The sequence below is a fragment of the Uloborus diversus genome, chromosome 10 (assembly GCF_026930045.1).
Source record: "Uloborus diversus isolate 005 chromosome 10, Udiv.v.3.1, whole genome shotgun sequence".
NCBI classification, from domain to species: domain Eukaryota; kingdom Metazoa; phylum Arthropoda; class Arachnida; order Araneae; family Uloboridae; genus Uloborus; species Uloborus diversus.
This window is the reverse complement of record NC_072740.1, coordinates 27,903,709-27,923,670: the sequence shown is the minus strand read 5'-3', so window position 1 is coordinate 27,923,670 and position 19,962 is coordinate 27,903,709. Positions and strand designations below refer to the sequence as shown.

Below are 19,962 nucleotides of genomic sequence, written 5' to 3'. Positions count from 1 at the left end.
TTTGCTAAAGTTTTTGCATATTTTTAAAAATCAAAAATACATTTTTTTAAAAGAACTAACCTGCAAAAGTTTGGTAGTGTCATGTTACTTGAATTTGTTAAACCGTTATCATGTACTTTCCAGCACTGAATCAAAAAAGACCTTCAGTTTTCCAATCACTTTAGATTTTTTCATGAAACATAAATTTCAAAATTTGAAAATTAAAAAAAAAAGCAATAATGCAAAAAATGTTTGTTCATTTTATTAATTTTGTAACCGGTTGAGATAACATTTTGAAATTATACATGCCATTTCAATTAATGTCACGGTTTTGCCAAAAAACTACCATATGATTTTTTTATAAGTTGAAACATAAATTAAAAAATAAACATGCTATGAAACTGAAAAAGAGTTAATTAAAGGTGGTATATACCTTTGGCGAGTGTAACAAGCAGGGGCAGAGCTTCCTAAATACTATTTACTTTTTAATGTAATTCTAGCCAATTAATATAAATTTTAGACATAAACAAAAGTCAACTAATTTGAGATGATAACTTTATTATGTTAATGTTCATTTGAACATCATCTTTCTTTTGAGATGAGTAATATAATAAATGCAAATATATAGCAAAAATATAGAAAACAATAATATACATATGTGAAAAAGTGTTCACAATGTTACTCAGCCTCATTGTACATGTATATATCGTCACCTCAGAGCAACCATTAGACATCTAATCTGCCGTGTGCAGGTAAAAACTGCAGTATCTGCAGAAATGAGTTTTCGAGATATTTGAAGAAACGCGTTCTGGATTCAATGCTAACGATAGGGAAATGTTGGTATTAGACGTCTTGTTTGCATCTTTTTTTCAGCGGAAACCAAATAAGTCAGCTTGTACAATAAAGATAATGTATAATAGATGACAAAAATGCAAAAAAAATTAAAAATGAAAAATTTGCAGTTACTGCCTTTTTCCTGCACACGGCAGTAATCCCAGAAACAACAGTAAGATATCCACTGCTGTTCTGAGGCAATGATGTAAATACAGATTGATAACTGATTACAATAACTGATATCAATTAAGTACTATTTCACACTCAGAGTAGTTAATATTGCATAAAAAAAAGCAACTAAATCATTTATATTTTACTATGAAAATTAAAGGATAAGTAGCAATTTAACTACTAAAGACAGGTGAAAAGAACTTTTGAAGAATTTACAGAACAAAAACTTTTTTTGACGCAACAAAATACTTGCAAATATTCAATACCTTTATGAGAGCAGAAAGGGTAAAAAATATGCTGAGATTTTTTCTTCACATACATGAAATAAATTGCATAGTTGATCATTTTTATTGATGAAAATCAATGCATGTGAAAAATGCTATTTACATGAACAAAGACTACAAGAGATTCTATAACATGTATATTTACAGATATAAAAAGATGTATCACAGATTCAGAAATGTACGCTTATTCATCTATCTAAAATTCATCTAAACGATTACCGTGCCAGACACATAAAATAAGCATGAGGCAATCACAGAAGATTATTTGATGCAAAAAGTATTTGATTAAAGTATAGCAAAAATACACACGTACTAACTAAAAAAATACTTTTAAAACATCTTTCTATTAAACGGTTATCTCAAAACAATTTTTACAATAAAAGCATAACACAGAAAAGAAATCTATGCTCACATTAATCCTGTTGGCTTCGAAATCTACATGTATGTTTAGAAATTTAAAAATATAGCGTATTTCTTTGCAGAAAACATCCTCCGTCTATATACCAAAACTTGATTAAAAACTAAAATGAATTACTGATACTTAAACGCTAAAACAGCAGAACATCCACAAATTTTGAAGGATAAGCGAAATTTGCTACATTTATGTAACCCATACAAATCAAGGCATAAAGTCAGAGGGTTATTATACACAAAAGCAATGGGATTAAAACTAATATTTTTTAGAACAAAATGAAATGCCAGCAAGAGACTTTTAAATACCTTTAACGCGGGCTACTTTAGCCCACATTCTGGAAACTTTCTTATTTTTTTTCTCTCACACACAATAATTTTGTAACTATTCATATTTCCAAGCTATGGAAACCTTTTTCACACATCTAGAGTTCTCTTAATTTAATTTTTGAATACTGATCACTTTATTTCAAAGTATTCTGACCATTTTTAATTGTCTTTTATTTGGGCGAAAGTCACCCCCTTATGTTTGGGTTACTTTGATCCAAAAAGGTTTTCCCCATGTAAAACCATTGTAGAACTAACTAGAACCAAAGAAAGAGGTGTGTTCATGGGGAAAACTATTTGTTTGAAACAAAAATACATTTTACAAGAGGTTTGAGTCACACATATTTGTTTTGAGGAAATTAAAAATTTTTTAAAAATGTGTGTGCATGCCTTGTTATTGTTTCAGAAATTACCGATGGACAACAGTCCTCTTTTCATCAGTTTTGGAGGTTTAATAATTTCATCAAGATAATACTATTCGTAAAACAAAGGATCTTACATTTTCAGTCACTTCCAAAAGTTTTTGGTCTGTTTCATGCTCTCAAGCTTCTTCTCTAGCATAAACAGCTATCCCTGGACAATAGAGCTCATTCCATTCTACAATAACACAATTCCATAAACTTTCTAACGCATTAAACAAAGTAGATGCAACTAGCTCAAAGTTTTCTAAACCTCCTGCAAATTTTAGTTCATCTTTATCTTAAAATAAAAGCCATGTAACTGAGCCTTGAGGAGTTGAGTGTAATCGCTCAGTGGCAATCCGTTGCTGAGAATTCCTGGATTTTTCTTGTTTTTCCTGTTAAGAGTTTTACTTTTAGCTTTTCTTTTCTTTTTCAAATTTCTCTGCTTTTTTTTTAAGTTTAATGCTGGGCCAAAGCAGGTCAAAATTTTTAGGTGAGGAGATATGCTGTAACTGTGAAATTTTAAAATAAAAACCTTAACAGAAATGAGAAGTACAACTATGCTACTACATAAAGTATTGAATAGTGTTCATAAATAGGTAGTTAACAAACTTTCAGCTGATATACTAGAACTGCTTCTGCATGTAAAAGTCTGAGAGGTTATAAAAACACATGTTAGCACAAGGAACACCAAACCAGTCGTGTTGCTCCTTGTGGAGAGCAATCAAACTGCTGGACACACACTACTGAGTCCTTGCCACTGCTCTCTAACTGATTCTGCCAAAATATGTTTAAAAACTGCTTTCTGAAGGTTTACAGAGAACGTTGTACCTTTTCTTAATTTGGGCCAAAGTAGTAGGCATTTATGGTACTGATTATGAAGGAAAATTGAACTTACCTATTAAATCCTTTAATTTTATGTGAACTTTTTAAGTTTGTATATAAACTTTGAAAGTTAAAAAATGAAAATCTTCAAATTAAAAGAAAGTTGAACAATTCACAAGTAGATTTCAGCCATAAATAAAACTGTAAAAGCTTTCATAACATTAAGAACATAAACTGGGAAATACAATAGTATGATTTCAGACTTTCTGGTGAAACCAAGCAATACTGCAATCAGTGCTTGGAAGACAAATGATATAACTGATTTTTTCAACATTCAAATTTTAAGAGAAGCAAGTATGAAATAAAAATTTATATTGTGTCAACAATATAATTTTTTACTGCTAGATAATACATTTAGCTATTCAAATTAACTATCAGCAAAAACAAATTTAGGAAAATTTTGGTAGCTATTTTGCATTTAAGAGCATGAAAAAAATCATTTTTTTCTTCTTACTTGAAAATGAGTTTAAGAACTATGAGGCAATTTTTATATATATATACATATATATTATATTAATCAAAAATAGAAGAAAACTCATGGGCACCTTAAGAGAAAAGATAGAACAAAAATGCTGAATAATAAATTGATAAAAAACATTTCTAGAATTGTGGTGAAATTAAGGTATTAGTAATGAAGGAGAAAATATTTGCAAAGCATTTGAGATCTAGCACATAGAAATCTATTTTACTTGTTTTCTTTAGTTTTCCATACATCATGTAATATATAAGTTAGAAAAAGTAAAAGGTTTTTATTAATCTACAATTTTTTGAAAGATAATTAGTAGGACAGTAAATTGAAATTATGACATCATACACTGAGTTTTAAAGATGAAATTACATTCAGATATTTCAAAAGACGATTCAAAAATTAAATATTACTGTATTGTCAAGAGAGATGTTCTTAATTCTCTCGAATTTACTTCTGTAGTAATCAGTTCCATATATAATTTTTACTGACACTTCTTGTATCTGGAAAGTAGTTGTTGAATAAAAATGGAAGGCATATAAAAAATTATGTATTAACAAAATACACAAAATATTTGAAGAATCTTGGCTATAATTAATAGCAGACAGTCATCTGTATACCATAACATGAAAGCAATTATTTTTACAGCATTTCCATGCTGCATTAAACACATTGTGAAGTTGACAAATGTCTGACAGGGACGGTAATGGCATTTCACCAACATATTATACATTTTTAAAAATAGTTTAATGGTAATATGCAATCTACATTCAGTTCCTACTTCACAATTGTGGCCTGTGTATCGTGGACAAAAAAGACATTAAACTATTTTTAAAAAAAACATGGAACATAGAAGTACTTGGATTTAAAATTTAAAAAATTTAGAAAATAACCTATAGAAGACAAGTTCTCATGAGTGATCCAACAACGCTTCAATGCAACCATATTAATTGTTACAATTGCAGATGCAAAATTCTTTAGCATCATCATAAAATTTATTTATCTAAAACTAAAACTCCTACACATAACATTCCTTGGGTAAAAAATCAGAATAAGTCAGGCATGCACTGAATACAGCAGCAAAACTAAACCATAACAGCAACACACATAGTGAACCAATGCAATGAATGTTTATCATCTTAGTTGCTTGAAAACATTTCCTGTGTACTATTTCTTAGATGAATTTGTGAAATTCCTATCAATGTATTTTCTTTAAAACTATTTTTTGACTGACTTTCCTTCAAAACTAAATGTACTAGATCTGTAATCAATTACATGCATACCTAAAATATTTTGTTCCATGTCAACTTTCCTCAAAACTATGCCAGCATTCAACTTATTTTGAATGTTGATAATGTTAACCTAACAAAGAGAATTAAAAAAAAAAAAAGAAAAAAGAAATCAGAACAAAAAAAAAATAGATTTTTTTTAACAGACCTAGTTCTGTAATTTTGCAAAATGAGTAGTTGTGAAGGGCTAAACCTAATGAGCAGCACTAACATTCGTACCTCAAAAAATTGTTTCTTTAGTTATTAGTATTTTACCCAAAAACAAAGCTACTGAAATACTTCATACTTTGATAGAAATTAAATATAACAAACTATACTAGGTTTTTTTTAGCAAAAAATTAAACAGGAGATTAAAAAACCAATGTAGTTCTTATGAATATAAGAGCACTAAACATGTGGAATTTGAACTTTTAAAATGTCCAAACAAAACTTTTAAACTAGACAAGAACACAAAATAACTTACCTTGAATGTTCACATAGATGAATCACTCGCTGATAATTTATAAGAACATAAGATAAAGTTAACATGGTCCACCTTGTCTGTATTTTCAGTTTTATGGTTGTTTTTACAGGTTGTAGAAATTGATAACTTAGAGAAAATAACTGTAAATCATATTCTTACTTTTTATTATTTCATCTGTAGATTTTTTCTTTTCTTTTTTTTTTTGTGATAAAACATTGGTATATAAAAAATGTTCATATAAGTCATGCTTTTGAAAAGAGCATATTTAATTGCAAGGCAAAACAATTCAGAGCTTTCAAAAATGAAATATAAGGAGGGGCTAATAACTTGAAACAAATAAGTCAGACCCCCTAAAAATACTTTTCTAGTCCTTGTATAAAAGAACTTTTACTACAGACACAACAAAACAGTATTAAAAAGTATAAAAACAAATGATATGACTTTGATTATTAAAGAGTGTAAGAAAAACAAACAGAACCGCTTATAATTCAAATAATTTGTTAAAAAATTCACATTATTAAAAGATGCAGTAAAATACGCAACTTTTAATAATCAGTGTTTGTTTGAAATAAAATAGAAAGTTTCTGTCTGAAATTCATACTTTTTTTTTCAAAAGCACACATAATTGAATACAGAAAATGAATAAAATTATTTTACAAAAATTATTCTATTGAGCTGCAACCATATGCACAATTTTATAAATTACAAATACAAAAGTGATGACCAGCAACAGACTCTGGGCACAGCTAGGCTGGTCCTAGTCAATTTACAATCCCCAGTGAAGATCAATGGCCCTCTCAAAACTATCTACTACCTTGCTCATTACTACCTCTTCCGGTAAGCTGTTCCAAGGTTCCACTACCCTGCTAAAATAATAATTTTCCCTAATATCCATGTTAGCCTGAGATTAAAATACTTAAAACAATTACCCCTTGTCCTGTTTCTAGTGCTAAATTTTAGCCCCTAAACAATTTTCATTTTACTAAATTTAAACAACTGAATCATGTCCCCTCGGTCTCGTCTTTGCTGAAGACTGTACATTTTTAACATTCTAAGCCTGAAATCGTAGTCTAAATGAGAAAGTCCATCTATTAACCTTGTAGCTCGTCTTTGAACCCTTTCCAATACATTAATATCTTTCTTAAGATAGCATTCTAAGCCTGGAATCGTAGTCTAAATAAGAAAGTCCATTTATTAGCCTAATAGCTCGCCTTTGAACCCTTTCCAATACATTAATATCTTTCTTAAGATAAGGAGACCAAAACTGAACAGCATACTCCAAATGAGGTGTTACCAAACTTCTATATACGGGCAGAAGAACTTCTTTAGATTTGTTTGAAATAGATCTACTGATAAACCCAAGCATCTTATTGAAATAATAGATGATTTTAGATTTACTTCTTTTTGTTAATACGCTGTATTATCAATTTTGTAAATGTATGTTTCAAATGTAAATTTTATTCAATAATTGTTCAAAATAGTCCATTACAGTTGAAAAAAAATGAAACTGGCAACAAATAGCCTTACAAGTTATACATGTATTATACTTTTTAATATGTAAAATAAGAGAGGATGCTTAAAAAAATGTTTACTGGAGATAAATTCTTGTGTGCGAAATTTGACATTTAATGAAAGTTTAATTTCAAAGATGAGTTAATCTGGCGTTTCAATAGAAAGTGCAGGTACAACAACTCTCAATTCTGCTTGATTAGAGGCACTTTTTTTCTTTGATTGAAAATATGGAGGTTTTCCACGTGATGTAACTTGTACTGGAGGTTCAGCATCTTCTGGTTCGTTGCTATGCAGACTGTAAGAAATGTTTCCATATTCCTGGAGCAATGGACATACACTTAACACAAACTGACAAAAATCTTTCCTGATTCCAAACCACCCTGTGAAAAACATTAAGTTAAAAAAGAAAAAGATTAAATAAGAAAAGAATAACTTTTCTGAAAATGTTGTCACACTTAATACCATGTAATATGAACACAATTCTCAGGTAAAGAGTTAGAGAAAAAGTATTTGTACAGTTTAGCACCTTATTTGATTTCTTTAAATTTCAGAACCGAGTTTTATGAAGGGATGATTTTCTAGCACATGATAATAGTTTATTTTATTTTTTCATTTGTATAAAAGGTAAAGTATGTAATTAACCTCACTTCAGGAAAAGGAATCCTTTAACTACTTTACATAAAGCATTACCAGGTGATCCCTGAGCAATCACATAATAATATTGTGACATTAATACTTAAGAAAAAAATAGTTTTTAATCATACAATGAACTTAATATTGTCGAGAAATTGTGAAAAACTGATTACTTACAGTGATTTCCACCTTTAGATCCAAAAGACAACAGGATTAAAACAATGAATGTGAAGTACAAAGGAATGCAAGTTGCTGCATAAGTCAAACTGCTTTCACTATCGAGTTTGTTTGATAGTAGAACCTAAAGGGGAAAAAATGGTTTAAGATTGATCAAAAACTTGAAAATAAATAGTTTTGTAGACAAAAAAAATGAAGAATTTTTCAAACACAGATTTTTTTTTTCATCATGCACGAATAATAATCTTTCAAAAAGAGTGGAAGATACGAAATTAAAATACAAAATGCATGAACACATTATTGATGTAAATTTTATTTAGAAATCTTATCAGGAAATCTAGAATACCTAATTGAACAAAATGGTTCTGAACAAATATATATTTACAGGGTATTCTGGTTTAACCTGCAAAAACCTCTATTTTCGCAATCATTAGTCCTAGATACATGCTTCCAATTGCAAAAATGTTTAAAATTAGTGGCAGAGTTAAGACATTGAAAGTTTAAAGCGAAAATAAAAATGATTTAATAAACACAAAATTCAACTTTTTATACCGGCCCTAGGTCCCCCAACTTATATTTAGAGAAACTATCTCCATTGAAAAATATTACTAACAAAAAAAAAAAAAAAAAATTCACATTTGTGGGACAAAAACTCCAAGGAGATATTCGAATTCAAAGTTTTAATGATCCATACAGGAGATGAGATTGGAACTTATGGCCCATTCAAAAGAATTACAGGTTGTTGAAGTAAAAAAACAAAGCATTTATATTTTTCACTGCTATCCAAAAATATAGCAAATGTTAAATCATGATACGCGAAGACACACAACAAAACCTCGAACAATTTGAAAAATCACTCTATGCACACCTATAATTTAAAACCCTTGTTAATCGATGTATTTTCCCCCAAAAGGTGTCATTAACGGCGAGTGTAAATTGGTGTAAGCATACCTGCCAACATTCAAAGAGAAAAATCCAGTAGATTTTTTCAATGCAGCGCAATATCGCTTTTTTCCATGTTATTGAGGGGAAAATAGGGATTTTTTATTATCTCTTAGGAACTACTTTGATATACTCCCCCCAAATTGGAAATTTGGCGATTTTTTAATTTCACTCATGGTACAAAATACAAGAAAATACTAAATTTGGCAACAACAAAAACCTAAAAGCTGAAAAAACCTAAATGGGCAACACAAAAATAAGAAACAGCAACCCTAAAAAGTCCGTAGGGAGTGCCAGATTTGGCGCATAATTTTTTTTTTTGGGGGGGGGGGGGGGCGGGGGAGGGTATATAAAAGTTATACCATCTCTTAAAGTACAATCATATGCAAGTTCCTTGAGTCATATACACAGAGTTTAATTAATGAAAATATTAAATAGAAGAATAAAAGTTAAAGTAATACTTTTCAATGAAAAATTATTTAGGGAAAAAAAAGAATTTCAATTATCTGTAAAAATTCAATCATAGACAAGTTTTTCAGGTCTTCAAAAAGATTTAATCTACTTTTTTTGGCCGCAAAGTGCCCGATAATAGCGGTTGTTTTGTGTACAGGAAGAAATGTTGCAATTAAGCAACATAGGCTTAGCGATGAGTGCGCGAAGCGAGATCGTAAATGTAAACAAGAACTGATGTTGCCAGATTCCAATGTGCTAAAGTTTGAAATTGAGTGGGAAACTTTCAAACCATGGAGTAAAAGCGCTAAAATGATGTAAAAATTTATTTTAAAGGGGTTTATTTTTTTCACTTTCAAGAAAATCCCTAAATGCAGGGATTTTTTTTAGAGATTAATAAAAACCGGGAGATTTTCAATAAAAATCGGGAGATCGGGAGAAATGTCAAAAATCCGGGAGGCTCCCGGAAAATCCAGTAGAGTTGGCAGGTATGTGTAAGTCACAAAACGCTGTGTTTTATATCTCAGTGAATATTGGTAGTATGAATGCCAAACTTTTTGGGTTGGAATTATTTTTCAATGGAGATTATGTCCCTAAATATAAGTTAGGGGACCTAGGGCCCATATAAAAAGTTAAAATTATTTTTTTAATCACTTTTATTTTTGCTACAAACTTTAATATCTTAACTCTGCATCTGATTTTGAACATTTTTGCAATTGGAAATATGCATCTAGGACAAAGGTTGCGAAAATGGAGGTCTTGCAGGTTGAACCGAAACACCCTGTATACATATATACAATTATATTACAATTGGAATACTATCATCCATGCATTCACAAAACAAAAATTCCAACAAGTTTTATTCATCTACAGTGAAACAAAATTAACATGAAAATGGGAATATGAAAAATAGATAAATGGGAAAGGTTACAGTGGCGCACACAGTATACTTGCAACTCTTTTAGTGCAAAATTCTTTTAATACTAAAATATATTTCTGTCCCCTCAGTGTTGTGTTAAATGATTTTTACTGTATTTCATTGCCTTAATAAGAAATATCTATGCTGTGTAGTAGGAAAGCAAGCAGTCTAATATGAAAAGCTAATTTTATACACTGATAAATATGAAAAACTTGACATTTAAAAATAAATTTCTTAATCAGAACATAAAAATGAAAAAGTTAACAATCAAAATGAGATTTTAAAAAAAATCAGAGTTTTCTTTAATTTAAGGCTCTTCTAAACCTCTCCGTAAAATCTGACACGGCAAAATCACGGAATCTGTGGCAACACAGAGGGTGTGTCTGGGAGGGTCTAACTCGTTTTTTTCTGCTCTGCTAATTGGTCAGATTTCATGATGGACAGCGTCAATCACTGAGTACGTGAATGGACAGCCATAAATCTAAGCTGTGCCCGTCGGTACTGTCTTTGCTATCGGACGAGGGCAGAGAGACTGCGATGGATTCGAAAAGGATCCTGTTCCAAAACATGTTTCCCACCCGACCTGTTTCCCCTCCGTAAGAACATGTGTTTTCGTTTCAAAGTGTTTCTAGAGCTGACTGCTTTGCTTACGATTTCCGAGAAATCCGTATTCAGCGAAAGGAATAGCAGGGAAAGTTGTCTGAGTTGTCCACTCAAGTTCTCCCGCCAAAAGAGGGACAGAAGAAAGAAGACCATGTGTCAGGAAATTAACTTATTCTGCACATTAGAAAATTTGCAGAATGCGTAGAAAATAGAATTGAGAAATGAAGGCAGAAAAAAAAAAGAGAGAAAAGAAAAGTTATAACATAAATTCAAGTGCTTTATTAATCATCTAAATTTCAATATTGAACATGGTGCGCACAAATGATGAACAAAATTTTTAAAAATCGAATTTTCGAAACTACTGCACATATCACAATAAGTGATACTTGAGAATAAATAGGAACATTCCAAGGTTTTTTTTTCCTTTTCAGTTACAAACAGTGGCGGAGGGCGGGAACAGAAATTAATGTTGCGAGGGGGGAGGGGGATGTATAATAGTCATTGAGATAAAAGACGCAATTTTAAGAACTATCACTAACAAAAAAAAACATTATTATTCCACTATAAATATGGATGTTATTCTCAGACATTAGTCATTCGCCCTGAATAAAATTTTATCAATCCCACAATGCTACAAGTTAGAAATAAATTCCCGTTCCTTGAATTAATTTTTCCATATCAACTGATGTATTTGACTGTACTCGGGTTTTCAACGCAACATTTCAATCCAAAGAAAAAGGAGCAAGTAATAAAAACTACCTAATAACATAACATAAAATCAAGTTACATGATATAAGGTATTTCTACTTCTTTCATTCGATTTAAAACTGCTCAGGGTTTGAATTTTTTAATGCAGTAATGACAATAATCGAGATCAATATCATTAAGTACAATAATGACACCTTGAAAACAAAAATTAACATTACCAAAAACCGGTGAACTATGCACTAGAAAATTGTTAAAAGCCATTTTATAACTGCCGAGCACAGACCAGGCATTAAAAAAAAAAGGTTCAAAAGGTTCGCATACATTCAAGGAGGATATAATAAAAACTCTAATTTTATCAACCCAGTATGTCGAAGGGAGAAACATGTTAGGAAATATTTTTTTAGCATTTCATTGAACAAAAGAACCTTTGAGTAATTCATGCATTAGAGACGTACCCAAAAGCACTTTGGTCGAGTATCGAGTTCGAAGTTCCAATTATGTTTTAAGAAGAACCACCGACACACACGTGACGAATTTTGAACTCAGTGGTCAGTGGAAGAGTAGTATATACCTCCATGTCCACACACACACATACACAAATAATAGTTTTAAAAACAAAATTCCAGCCAAAATTTTACTGTGCATTATTGAAAATATTTGTTTCTGTCAGTAATTTGACAAATAAGTTATTTTTTAAATTAAAAATAAACAAATACATAAAAGGTAGGGTTAATCAAGTTGGAATTAAAACAAATTATATCAATCCATACTTCTAGTTCGCCAAACGTAAATAATTTTTAAAAGCAAATGGAACAACGTTAAAAGCACAAATGTGCAGGAGCACTGCAGACACGTGTTTCTGCATCATAAGGAACATCTTTTTCAGTGCATAAAATGTGAGCTAATGAATGTTTAAAAAATACGACTTTTGTCGGATGTCTACAAATCCATATGCTCACGTTTTGTGCATTGAAAAATGCATTTCTTGTAATGCCAGAACACGTGTCTGCAGTGTTCCTGCACATTTGTGCTTTTAACGTTGTTTTATTTTTTAAGAAAAGGTATTTTTATGCTTCAAAAATCCATTTAATAACATAAAAATTTCATATTTTCTGTACTTACCTTTTTTGCTCCATTTTTAATAAATAAGTTCCATTAACTTTGGAGCATTAAAATATAAGATTTACTCCATTGAAGTATAAAAAAATTCGTTATTCTCAAAATTTGAATTTGACTTTTAAATTTGAATTGTAAATGATTGCAGTATATTATATGCTTGCACTTTTTTATTAATTGTAACATCTGCTTTTCAATTTTTTACAACTATGCGGTATTGGCCGAGTTCTTGATCAAAATATGGCCGAGTACCGAGTAGTTACCGAGTACTCGGTGCGTCTCTAGCATGCATGCTGCAACAGGGAAACAGAAAAAAAAAATTTTAAAGTTAATGACAATGTCTGAAAAATATCTACTTGCAAAACTCTAACTTGCAATAATCTATTCTATTGTGCTAGTGATTAAACTTTCCATGGCTGTAATTCCGTGATCAAAATACAAATATATGCTACCATCCCACAAAGCTTTTTTTTAAAATGGCTTCTTTTGGTATTTCTGCTTTATTTTCGTTCACGTGGAATAGGAATGAGGCTCTTTTCCGTTACGATTTAAATCTGTAATTAACGTATGAATGTTTGGTGTTTTTTCAAGTTTTCTTGACGATGTAAAATATGAGCACCTAACATACTTGATTAAAAATTTATTTTAAAATAAGGGAGAAGAAGAAGGAGAAAGCTATAAAGACATATTTTTTAAAGTTTAAAACATTTTCAATCAGGAGTGCCAGTGCCAAATCTTTCTGCGATGCTCGAGTACACTGTTAAAACTACAGGTTGCATTCGGCACCTTTTAGGGGTTGAACGCTTGACCACCAGCGGCACCCAATACGGAGCCGAAATGGTACCTCTAACTAGGGTGAAAAACAGGCACCTTTAAAAAAAATAGGCAGCTGGGGTGAGAAATAATCAATCTCAAAGAAAGAAAACGGCAAATCAAAAGTCCCGAAAAAATTAAACGCAACCCTCCATAAATACAACTAAAATCCCCCCCCCCCAAAAAAAGAAGATAAATCGCCATGTAATAATCAAAAGGGGAATTTTTTACCTCAATACAAAAATAAAATTTTATTTAGTCACATCCGAGAAAAAAAAACCTGGCAACCTTCTGAACGCTAATTTAAAATGAGATCGTACAAACAATAGTGTTCCGATGTAAAAATAGAGTTCCATTAGGCTTAGCAGTGCTTTTTATTTTTTTCCCGGTGATTTAACGGCCTTTTTTTTTTTTTTTTTAATTCGAAAGAAATGAATGAACTGTATGGGAGTTTTTACGCGTGTTTCGATGGCGCCAAAATCGAACTGATCGGATAGTTATTTCGGGTAGAAAGAGCCATTTCATGTCATTTTCGGGCCCTAAAATTAAAATTCGAATAGTTTGGTTCTTTTTTGGCATTTGAACCCCCCCCCCCTCCCCTATGTTCCTTCTCGGGTGCCCAAGCACCTCCCTGCTAAATCTGGTCCAGATCCGACGAAAACTGTGGATTAGTATAGGGTACATATATACACACACACACATATATATATATACACACACACACATATATTTGTTTTATTTATATACGAGCTGCGTTGCCCTACTTTGCACGGTCTACCTCGAAAATAAAAGTTGGGTCAAGTGACGCATGCTCAACAATCAAACTTCAATTACAGAAAAAAAAATACTACAAAATTTCCCGTCAAAATAATCATTCTCAAAGAAAGAAAACGGCAAATCAAAAGTTCCCGAAAAAATTAAACGCAACCCTCCATAAATACAACTAAAATCCTGAAAAAAAAAGAAAGAAAAATCGCCAAATAATAAAAGGGGAAAATTTTACCTCAAAATGAAAACAAAATTTTATTTAGTCACAACCGAGAAAAAAAACTGGCAACCTTCTAAACGCTACTTTAAAATGAGATCGCGTAAACGATAATTTTCTGATTTAAAATTTCTGTTCCATTAGGCTTAGCAGTGATTTTTAATTTTTTCCTGGTGATTTTAAAGCTTTTTTACTTACAAAAAAGGAAGTATTGTATTCACGAAAAAAAATTATCTCAAAATTCGGACTTAATTTCCTTTTTGCTCACCCACGAATGAATATTGAGTTTTTTTTTTCCAACCCAACCACACGCGAATAAGTGCCTATAAACACCCGAAATATCCATTTTGACATTCCCCGAGTTAATTGCAACGACTTTTCTCGTGACGTCCGTATGTTCGTAAGTGTGTATGTATGTCACATAACTCAAGAACGGTATGTCCTAGAAAGTTGAAATTTGGAACGTAGACTCCTAGTGGGGTCTAGTTGTGCACCTCCCATTTTTGTTTCATTCGGATGTTCCAAAAGGGGTCTTTTACACCTTTTTTTTGGGGGGGGGGGGGGAGGGAGTCAATGTTAATTCAATGCAAACTCAAGTAGTAGTAGTAGTAAACTCAAGCTTTTGGTCGCCAACTTTGCGACAAATTTGGCGTTTTTTGAGCAATCACGATTGCTAATTGTTTTCATTTGACCGTCCTTGATGTCTGGTTCCTTTTTCAACCCCCTAAGTTCCTACTCGGGTGCCCAAGTACCTCCCGGCCAAATTTGGTCCAGATCCGACGAAAAGTGTGGATTTGTATAGGGAACATACATATACACACATATTCTTTATATATATATATATATATATATATATATATATATATATATATATATATATATATATATATATATATATATATATATGTATGTATGTATGTGTGTGTGTGTGTGTGTGTGTGTAACGGAAACAAACTGTTGATTATATATAATTAGCGACGATTATTCATAATTTTCAATAGACTTGGTAAATATGATTATCAAATTTACTAGTTTATTCACATAATTTCCTATTCTTCGTGGATATTGCAATACATTAGGATCATTTGTGGAGTAATGAGATCTTAATTACAAAAATTGAACATTTTCAAGCAACACAAGAAAACTCAATCGTCTAAAAAAAGAAAAATGTCTCGGTTGCAATTAAAATTTCTAATAATACTTCAATTAAAAAACTGAAATGTGCCTTTTTTCGTACATAACTTTCATTTCTTACCTTGGAAAATGTATATTAGATAATAGTATTAATTCTATATAAAAAAAAATTTATATTATTAACTATTTAATTTTTACCTAAACAAAACGGAACTTCAAATTTAATTACATATTTAGAATTCTAGATAATGTCAAAGTCTTGAAAATTAAAGATCTGAAAGTAAATGCACAACACACAAAGCCTCCATATCAAAAAGCAAACTAAGTCAATATTCTAAAGAAAAACATTTTCTTGTAGGATAACCTATTCGGACTCATTCTGCTATAACCTTCAGAGAATTATTACCAACTTTTTCACTAAACTTCATTTTCAAAGGCATCGTTGTGTGTGATATATCTGATCCTTCCAGAAAGATATGATTATTTTTAATTAATATTGCTAGTTCTGGAACATTGTCAAGCAAAATATTTGTTCTATACAAATTGAGCTGATTTTTAGTAAAGCTATGGACTTTTATTATATTCACCACTACTAGTCAAGGAATATAGTTGATAAATATTAAATACTAGTAGTACCCACACGGCTTTGCCCGTAGTAGAAAATTAAAAGGTCTTATGGTTCGCCTGTATAATTACAAAAAATGTATGGTGAATTTTTCACCAATTGGCTTACACCATGTTATGGTTCCACGTTATGATAACTTGGTAATTTACTCGTCCATCGTATGATAATTTTGCTCGTGAAAATGTTCTTAAAATTGGAATAGAAAAAGAACAAAATCGAATTTTCGAAAAATTGCTTCGAGGTGCACACCCCACGCTACAAACTAACTTTGTGCCAAATTTCCTGAAAATCGGCCGAACGGTCTAGGCGCTATGCACGTCACAGAGATCCAGACAACCAGACATCCTCCAGACATTCAGACAGACTTTCAGCTTTATTATTAGTAAAGACTATTTCCCCTGCTTTGACGCTTAGTGAATGACAGTAATTTTTGATCGTGTTTGTGGGAAGCTTTCTTTTCTATTCTTCTGAAATTACATTACACCACAAACTGTCTGAAGCCTGTAATTTACCCCAAAGAAAACACATGAAATGGAATGTTTTACCTTTTTCTTTAGTATTGTTAATCACCGCAAGGTAGCGTATTCGAGCTCTGGAGTTGCGAATAGGATTTGACCGTTTTTTAAATAATTTGACTAATTTTAATAATTTTAAAAATTTATTTTAATCGGTGCGCTTTTATTATTTACGGCTTCTGCCGATGATATCACAAATGATGAAATGCCATTCACTGTTGCCATTCGTAGAGCGTAATATTTAATTCGCATTTTTACTCAAGTGTAATGGCAACGATATGGTTGATAACAAGCGTAGAGTGCAATATTTAATTCGCTTCTTGATTACAATAACGTGAAAACGCAGTACACAGATGCGCTTACGTACATCATTTGTGACGTCATAAAGACTACGTCTTATTTTCAAAATCGGACATGTTAAAAAAATTTATTTAAAAAAAAAAATTATCGGGAAAATGAAAGTTTTTTCTCGCTTCATGTTATTATTATTATTATTATTATTATTTTTTTTTTTTTGCTTATTCAATCAATTTCAATGACTAAAAATAGTACTTTGACTGAAGGAAACAACCCCATTTTGAATAATCTCTGCGGAATATGTATAATCGCCAGATTAATCTCGTTCTACTGCACATACACTCAGGAGAGGGAAATTTCATGATTTACTCGCCACTTCCCCTAATGTGGCTAGTGTATTTTAAGTGAATTGGTTTATATTTTTGCAAATTTCACATCGAGATATAAATCGCAATCACTGTACTTGGCGGTATTTTTTTTTAATTAATAATTTAATAAAGAAATACATAAATAAAAATGGCATTTGGAAATTTTTTTCCCATTATAAAATGCGGTAATTTTTACAAAATAACTTCCACATTTAAACGGGGGTACTTATATTAAAACAGCATTGAAAAATATATCACCTAAATAATTTCAAAAACTTATCGAATAGAACTCTAAAGAAGAAAAAAAAATGTTCTTTTTAGAACGGATTTCGTCGATGTCACAGAGATACAAGACCAACACACAAAACGACAAAGAATATTAGGGGGGATTCAGTAATTTATTGCCTGTCATTGAGGCAGAGCGGAGGAACGGAGAAGCAGCAGACAAGACCCTGAAGACCCTGGGGGGAGAAGAGAAAGTGGTCCCTCGAAGTGGGAGGAAATGGGTGTGGTCTGGTGAAAGGCGTGTTTTTTGCAGTTTTTCACAATTTTTTGAAAACAAGACTTTACTACGTGGAGAATATCAATAGAACAAATTGTCGCAGAAATAAACTTAAAATATTTTTTTAAAGAGAAATGTTCAATCTCTTGCGCTCCTTTTTCAGTTTTTCCATATCATTTTTCAAACGTGTGAAAATAGTCGTTTAAAGTTTTAAAATGTTATTAAAAAAATTTCAAAATAACTACAGAAAAAATAAAAAAGAGCATATCTAGTTCTAAGTCATAGCCATCGTTTAAAACAAACCGCGTGAAAATATTCCAGTAATTTCTCGTGTTATGCTTTGCATAGGTAGCAGATTTTCCCGTAGAGAAAGCATTAGCGTCGAAAACCAAGATGGAGGGTATAGAAGAGCCTTAAGACATAATAAACTGCTACACATTTAACTATTTCGAGTACCTCAAATATTTTGTACTATCAAAATAAAAAAATTAAATGTACATGTATAAAAGATGTTTAAAGAAACATAAAAAAGAATAGTGCAAATAAGTTTAACTGAACAAATACCCAGAAGTAACATCGCAATTACTAACATTTAAATAAGGTACATACAAATAATGACTAAATAAGAGCGATTTGAAATAAAATAAAAACTATGTATCTGAATCAACAAAATATAATATTAATTAAACATACAGATCACTTACTATATGAAACTAACAAAAAATGACCACTTTTGCTGAAAACAAGCATTAAATAAAATATTTTTTACCTTGTCACTGGGCATTATCATATTAAGGTAGGATAATAAGGCCTAAGTACTTTAACACTCATAAATAATCAAAATAAGCTTCTGACATTGGTAATTGAGATCAATCATAATATATGTGAGTTAATCATGCTTAAAGTTTCGAAAATAATGAAAATATTCTTTGTTTAACAACAATCAAAGTACTCAAAATTATCTTTGTCATAGACTGTCAAACTGATGCATTCCTTAAGATGCCACTAGCCGCATTTTAGACATGGTTTCATGTCATTCATCTTATCAACTTACAAATGTATGACAGTACCAACTAGTATCACTTTCTTTAGTATCATTTCCTTCTTTGAGGGTTTACATAATTTAAATTTTCTTCTTTCTTGTTTTTTTCAAACAGGTCTTTAGTGACTGGAGTTCCCCTGATAATTAATGGCTTTTCTCCTAACAGTTGGCATTTTTTCATAATTTACTCTGGTGTGAGCATAAGCTCCTGAAATGTTGCACTTTTTAATTGAGTGAGTCACACATTGTCTCCTTTACTGTCCAAACTAGAACCATAAAACATGTGGTAAAACCTTTCAGAAGGTCTGCTTGGGATACTACTTGAACACTGAATCAATTAGTAAATAGTCATAATTGCTTATAAACATCCATAACATATTGCGAAAGATTTAAAACAAAATGTAAAACTGACAAACATTGTTACAAACACAAAGGAGTATAATAAGGCCTATGATCCAATTTGGTAGGCCTTATTAGTTGCTGACACGGTGGATAAAGAAATACACAAAATTACAATAATTGGTTCATGGGTCATTCTGAGAAAAATCAGGAATTTGTGTTTTTGGTTTTTACTACAAAGAATAAATGTTTAGAAAATAATTTAAGTGAATAAAACACTTTAATACAGCTGATGGAATATATTGAAGTTGCTAAACAAGAAAAATATATTTTATTTATTGTTTAAATTTTGGCCACAGAATGTGATTTATCACGTTCTGTAACCACTTATCCTTTTTTGTTTCCATATTTTATGTTTCATGCATCAAACAAGAAATTAGCTATTTAAGCTATAGGGTCATTCCATAAAAATATGAACCTCTGCCTCAGAAATTTTGTTCTCACAAATCCCTAATTGTCACCTATCACTTTCCAGTTCATAAATCCAGTAAAAGTTTGCAAAAATTCCATTCGGTGCTTTTCTTCTGGCTCTAAATGCGCCAAGTTGTAGAAAAGGCTTAGCATACACAAAAAACATACATCTAAGTTTTCTCGCATAATGTAAAATTTTTTGCAAATTTTTAAAAGAACTATATTTATTCTAAAAGATTAGATGTTGAACCAATACAATTGATTGTTCTTTTTTGATATATCATAAGATAAGTATTTTAAT

At 31.0% G+C, this 19,962-nt stretch overlaps 1 protein-coding gene across 1 annotated transcript in view; it reads right to left on the bottom strand.

Moving 5' to 3' along the window:
- Positions 1-7,025: 7,025 nt before the first annotated feature.
- The window catches only part of LOC129231552 (transmembrane protein 185A-like), a 29,813-nt gene continuing 16,876 nt past the window's right edge, over positions 7,026-19,962 (bottom strand). The window contains exons 6-7 of the mRNA XM_054865906.1: positions 7,833-7,956; positions 7,026-7,402 (exon numbers count right to left, since the gene is read on the bottom strand). Coding sequence (XP_054721881.1) covers positions 7,164-7,402; positions 7,833-7,956 — 363 coding nt within the window. The 3' untranslated portion in view covers positions 7,026-7,163. The remainder of the gene's footprint in view (positions 7,403-7,832; positions 7,957-19,962) is intronic.